Below are 6,140 nucleotides of genomic sequence, written 5' to 3'. Positions count from 1 at the left end.
TCCACAAAAAAAAAAAAAAAAAAATTTTTTTTTTGTTAGTCCAATACTTGAACTTTCTTATGTGTATTTTCTCTTTTTTTTTTTTTTTTTCTGGTAAATTAGCTATATTCTTCTTTCTCTGCATACCTGAGAGAGAGAGAGACAGACAGACAGATGGATGGGATTGAATGCAGGGCCTTCTCATTGACCTAGGCCTAATCCCTATTTTTTAGGTTTTTTTGAGAAATTGCCTCATTCAGTTGATAAATTTCCCAGGTTGGACTCAAATTTTCAATCCTTTTGCCTCAGCCTCCCAAAGTGCTGGGATTATAGGCATGTGGCACTATTGAGTATTTTGTCTTAATTGAATACTTCATCTGGGTACAGTGGCAGCTCAGGGAGGCTGAGGTAGGAGGATACCCCATTTAAGGACAGTTTGGGCAACTTTAGGAATATCTTGACACAAAATAAGAAAATAAAAAGGTCTAGAAATGTTACTCAAAGATTAACCCTGTTTTCAATCCCCATTTTAGCAAAAACAAAACCAAACTCAAAAAACAACAAAAGCTGGATACTTTAAATATTATGTATGTTGGCTAGGGGCGTGGTAGCGCATGCCTGTAATTTGGGCACTTGTTAGACAAAGGCCACAGAGGCCATCCTGGGCTATATAGTGAGCTCAACGCCAGCCTAAGCTTTAGAATGAGACCCTGTTTCAAAAATGAATAAATATTACATATGTGGCAAGTCTGGATGTCATATTCTCCACCTTTCTTGAAATTGATTGTGCTAGGGCCAGCCAGATAGTGCAGCAGACTAAAGTGCCTGCTTAGGCAGAGCATAATGGCTGGGGTTCAATCTCCGGTGTGCTGTGCTGGCCCTGACCCCAGGAAGTGCTGAGACAGCAATTGAGACTGGCCGTGGTGACCACTTGGGAGGCTGAAAAAAGAGGATTACTATGAGTCCGAGCTGTGTAGTGAGACCCTGTGGATCCTGTACTAAATACATTAAAAAAAAGGAGAAAGAAAGAAATTGATTGTGTTGTATTATAATCACTATTATTTACTTGTTTATTACCTTTTCCAAACTATTTTTTTAAGTCTCTGTGTCATGTACAGCCATAGGTCCATTCACTCTGATAGTTCAGTAGTTAGTGTTTTGAAAGATTCATGTAAAAACCTTGACGCCAAGAAGAAAAGGGAAAAAAAAATATTCTAGTAGTGTTTCTAGATGAGCTTTCTGTTGGCAGCCTCCTTTTATGTATCTAGTCTCTTTGCAACCCTGGCTTTTACTTCTCTTTGTTTGGATCTTGAAGCCTATGAGATAAGAAAGCTTCAGTCTCTCAGGCCTTTTTGTGAGCTCACGTCCATGTGGGGGCTTCCACATTTGTGAATTCCCTAGGAAGAGAGTTCTCCCTTCAGGGGGAATATGTGCTAAGACCCCACTGGATGCTTAAAACTTCATATAGTACCATGCCCTATGGATATTACATTTTTTCATATGTATACAAACCTATCATAAAGGTTGATTTATAAATTAAACAGTAAGAGATTAACAAAGCTAACAATAAAATGGAACAGTAATAATATACTGTAATAAAATATGGGTATAGTCTGTCTCTCAAAATATTGCATTATATTGTAGATCTTAGCAATCTTAGAATATGACTTTTTTTGTTAAGTTTTCATCTAAAGGAAGCGCTTTGTGGCTTCTTTCAGACATAGCTGAGTTGTCTGCACCACTGCTCTTGGGTTTTGAGACTAATAAGGAGAAATAGTAAGAGTTGCTTGACACAGCAGTAAGAAATGGTTATTCTAATACCCAAGATGGTACTGAATGCCTAGCAGGCAAGTATAGTCTATGCAGTGGTACCTGCAGGACATTTCCTGTGTAGGACAGAATGTGGTAGTGCCATTTCATTAGGACAGTGTATAATTTAAAACTTATGAGCTTTATTTCTGTAATTTTCCTTTTAATATTTTAGTCTAGCTAAATTGCATGTAAGGGGATTACTATATGTGGGATTATTTTGTTGATAACACAAAAGTAAATTTTTTTTTTTTTTTTTGACTTGCGCAGGAGATTGAACTGAGGCCTGATGCATGTTAAGCACTCTATCACTGAGGTATATAGTCTCAAAGTTATTTTTAAGTTAGGTCCTGTATTTCTATTTTTCTATTTTATTCAACTTCACCCAAATCTCAAAGTTCTTTTGAAGTACTGGCTCAGGTCATTCATTCATTTTTCTTTTTTCAGTACTGGGAACTAAAATTAGGACCTTCTGTGTGCTAAGCAAGTATTCACTACTAGCTACATCGCTACATCCCCAACCCTTTTTTTTTTTTTGGGTGGTTGTTGTCTTTTTGAGACAGGGTTTCACTCTGAAGTTCAGACTGACCTTGAACTCACTTTGAAGCCCACGCTGACCTGGAACTTAGAGAGCTCCTCCCGCCTCAGCCTCCTGAGTGCTAGGATTACAGTTGTAATGCAGTGTGTGCCACCACAACTGGCCTTTTTTATTTTTATGTTTTGAGATAGACTCTCACTAAGTCACACATGCAGGACTCAAGCTTTTGGTCCTCCAGTTTCAGCCTCCTGAACAGCTGCAATTACAAGTATGCATCACCATACCCAGCACTATTTATTTATCTTGTATACTTTGGGATCATTAGGGCTTCTTTTCTCTTTTCAGAATAAACTTTACTTAAAGATTTTTCATTTAAATAGATGGGTAACACCATCAACCTGTAGAACACAGTCTTTTTATGTTGAATGTTTGTGCTATTTCTCTTGAAATACAACTTTAGTTGTTTTTTACTCTGATGAAAGTTTCATAGAACTGACGTGAAAAAGGAGCTTGAGTTCCTAACATGGTAGGGAGTTTACGTGGGTTAGCTATGTGAGCTATTACCACATTATGTGACAAGGTATAATTATCCCCATTACAGCAGCCACACAGGGTGGAAGGTATCTTCCCAACTTGACTGTTGAGACACCTGAGGTTAGATTAAGTAAGTTGCCTAAATCCTCATGACAGACCCAGAAGGAAAATCAAGATTTTTTTTCACTACAAAGCTCATAATCTCTTTACTACATACTGTTTTCAATCCATAAGGAATTAATAATATTTGGTGAAAGAAGGAATGACAGAGATTCTGAGAGGTTCATGTTACTGAAGCATGTCTAGGACTTTTTGTATTAATATGTTTATTTATTGTTTATATCACAATACGGTGGTCTGGTGAAGCTCTGCTATTTTATTTGAACCTCTACTCTGGTTTTGAAGATTTAATATATATATATTTCTATTTTTATTTTATGTTTTTATTTTTGGAAAGAAGAATTGTTTTTATTATTTTTAATTTATTGAAAATAGAAATTGAGTCTTTACTTCTAGAACTGTCATGGATCACCATGGATCAGTGGACAGTGCCCACCTCCCTCACTAAATGCTACAGAGCCTTGTCCCATTGGTACTGTCCAGAAGCCATGTGAAAGTGTATGGAGTACATGTGTTGGGTGTGTTATAAGCAGAGAAGCCATTCTTTAGCCACCTGCTCTGAGCACACCCAATATTAATTGAACTTCTATTTTTAATTAGACACTAGTATTTTGGTCTCTAATTTCTGTTAAGGTTTTTCTGTATTTGCATTTTTAAATTTCTATTTTCTGTTTTTAGTGTGATTAAAGCAAAGAAGGAGGAATGTGGAGGACCACCTGGGTGGCTCTCCTTGAAAAAGGAGCAGTTGTCTCCATTTTGGCTGAACCTGACCCTGTTTTCATGTATTGATATGTACAGAGCTGGCTAGGACATTTTCCTTCAATTGACTTTTTGTTTTGGTGGTACCAGGAATCGAACTCAGAACCTTGCACTTGCCAGGCAAACACTTATTCCACTGAGCAATCTCCGCAGCCCCCTCAATTGACTTTAAGCAATGCATATTGGTCTAGTGGAGGTGCATATGGTAGCCTTTGAAGATGGCAGGAATGTTCCCCAGAACCCTTTGTGTGAGCTGAGACAGACAAGATCAAGAGCCAATGCTCCACACTGTCAACTAGGACTGAACCTTGAGACACAGGCTATGACTTCTGGGGCTGGAAGCTTTAGGTACTATCTCAATTGTGTTATGCAGATTATTGTTTCTGCATATCCTTCTCTGCAAATTGTAGAGCTGATTTCAGGCCTCCTACCTAGTCAAGCTGTCAGCTCTCACCTACTTCTCGCCATTGTCCCAGTCACTTATCCTCAAGCCACTCCTTTATGATAAGTAAAACCCAGGTTCAGCCTTGGGTCAGGGCCTTTGTTCTTTTTTTTTTTTTTTAGGGCCTTTGTTCTTGATAGTGTCATCATGGCTGAAAGTAGGACCCCCTTGGCTCCCCTTAAGTACATATATGCCTTATTGTCTTTATTGTTGCAGTGGGTTGTGCTGGGTGTGGTAGATTGGAATTAACTTGACAGGATTCCAATAACTTATCCATGGATTATAAAAATAAACTTCCTGGGCTTCAACAAGGAGTGATGACAATTCTGTATGATTTTATATAATTTGTTAAACCATCAAAGATACAGTTACAGGTTTAGCTAGAGTCAGAAATACCTTGGTTACAGAGCTGAAGTGCACACAATAGGAAATGAATCTACTTGATTTTTTTTTTTTTTTTAAGATTTAGTGAAAGGAAAAATAAATAATTGTGGTATTCTATTCTCTTTCAGCTTTCAGAAGAATTATTAGACAATTGGCTCACCTACCCGGAGACCCAGCATGTCCCCCTGAGTCAGCATATGCTTGGTTTTGCCATGAAGTCTGTTACACAGGTAGTAATGGGTAGTGCATTTGAAGATGACCAGGAAATTGTTCAGTTCCAGAAGAATCATGGCACAGTAAGTTGAAGGCTCAATATAAAATAGTTATTTTGACGTGCCTGTAATCCCAGCACTTTGAAAAGCTGAGGCTGGAGGATTGCACATTTAGGCCCAGGCTAGGCAGCTTTATGAGAGCCGACCTCAAAATGAAAAACATAAAAAAGGGGCTGAGGATGCAAAGGCTCTGGATTTAATACCAGTACTGAAAAACAATTATCTTTTCATCATAATGAATAGTTAAATTGTAGCTTTGCTACTGAAGATTTAAGCTTTCTTGTTTTTTAGAAAAAGAGTAAGGCAAGCAATAGTAATTTTTAAAACTTGATTTTATTTTTAAAAAATTTTTATGTATTTGATTTAGTGCCTCGCTATACAGCTTGGACTCGTAGTGACCCTCCCCCATAGTGCTGGGATTACAGGTGTGTGCTACCATACCTAGTCTTAGCACTGGCATAGCATGTGGTACCAGGGGTCAAACCTGGGTCCTTACACTTACTTAGGCAGGTGTTTAGACTGTTGGGCTGTCTCCTCAGCCCAGCAATAGTAATTTTTTAAAGTTAAGAATTACTTTTTTCGGCTGGGGAGATAGCTGAGTAGAGTAAGCACTTGCCTGGCAAGGGAATTCCTAACATATTCATTCATTCATTCATTCATTCATTCATTCATTCATTCATTTGGTACTGGGAGTTAAATTCAGGATCTCATGCTTGCCAGGTAGTGCTGTGCCATTGAGCTAAATCCCTGGGCCCTGTTTTGTCATTTTAATGAAAAATCAATTTTTGATCTATTTATTGATACCTGCTTTTTTTCATGTTAGTGCCTAGGGTGAGTTTATTCTTGCTTTTCTCCTTTCTTTATGGTGGGGTACTGGGGCTTGAATTTAGGGCCTCGAATTTAGGGCCTCATACATGACAGGCAAGCTCTCTACCACTGAGCTACATCTCCAGTCTGGATTTCTGCTGCTGATACCTGGTCATGACTCTTCTTATGTTACATTTGCCTTCTTTTTTCCTTTTCTTTCTTTCCATATAACTTTGAAATATAAATCATTTCAAACTCAATGGAAAAGTTACAACCTGAGTAAAGAACCCCCAAATATCATTTGCCCAACTTAAGTATTTGTTTATATTTTGCTTACCTTATTTTGTCACTCATTTGTTTATATGTCAGTCCATCTGTCCACATATCCTTGTTTGTTCCCTTCCATCCCTCCCTGAACCATGTGAGTATAAAGTGAACATATGGGGAACCGCCGTCTTCCAGTAATTTGCCAAAATGACTAACACAAAGGGCAAGA

At 38.1% G+C, this 6,140-nt stretch overlaps 1 protein-coding gene and 1 pseudogene across 1 annotated transcript in view; one reads left to right on the top strand and one right to left on the bottom strand.

Annotated features, from left to right (window-relative positions):
• Positions 1-6,140, top strand: part of LOC101560675 (cytochrome P450 20A1) — a 64,177-nt gene that overhangs the window by 29,392 nt on the left and 28,645 nt on the right. Inside the window, exon 5 of the mRNA XM_023710160.1 lies at positions 4,694-4,861. Within this exon, the coding sequence (XP_023565928.1) occupies positions 4,694-4,861 (168 nt within the window). The remainder of the gene's footprint in view (positions 1-4,693; positions 4,862-6,140) is intronic.
• On the bottom strand, positions 3,475-3,551 carry LOC111815479 (annotated as a pseudogene).

Source organism: Octodon degus, unplaced genomic scaffold, assembly GCF_000260255.1.
Source record: "Octodon degus isolate 3935 unplaced genomic scaffold, OctDeg1.0 scaffold00016, whole genome shotgun sequence".
NCBI classification, from domain to species: Eukaryota; Metazoa; Chordata; class Mammalia; order Rodentia; family Octodontidae; genus Octodon; species Octodon degus.
Note: the sequence above shows the minus strand (reverse complement) of the source record. Positions and strands in the feature narration are given on the sequence as shown.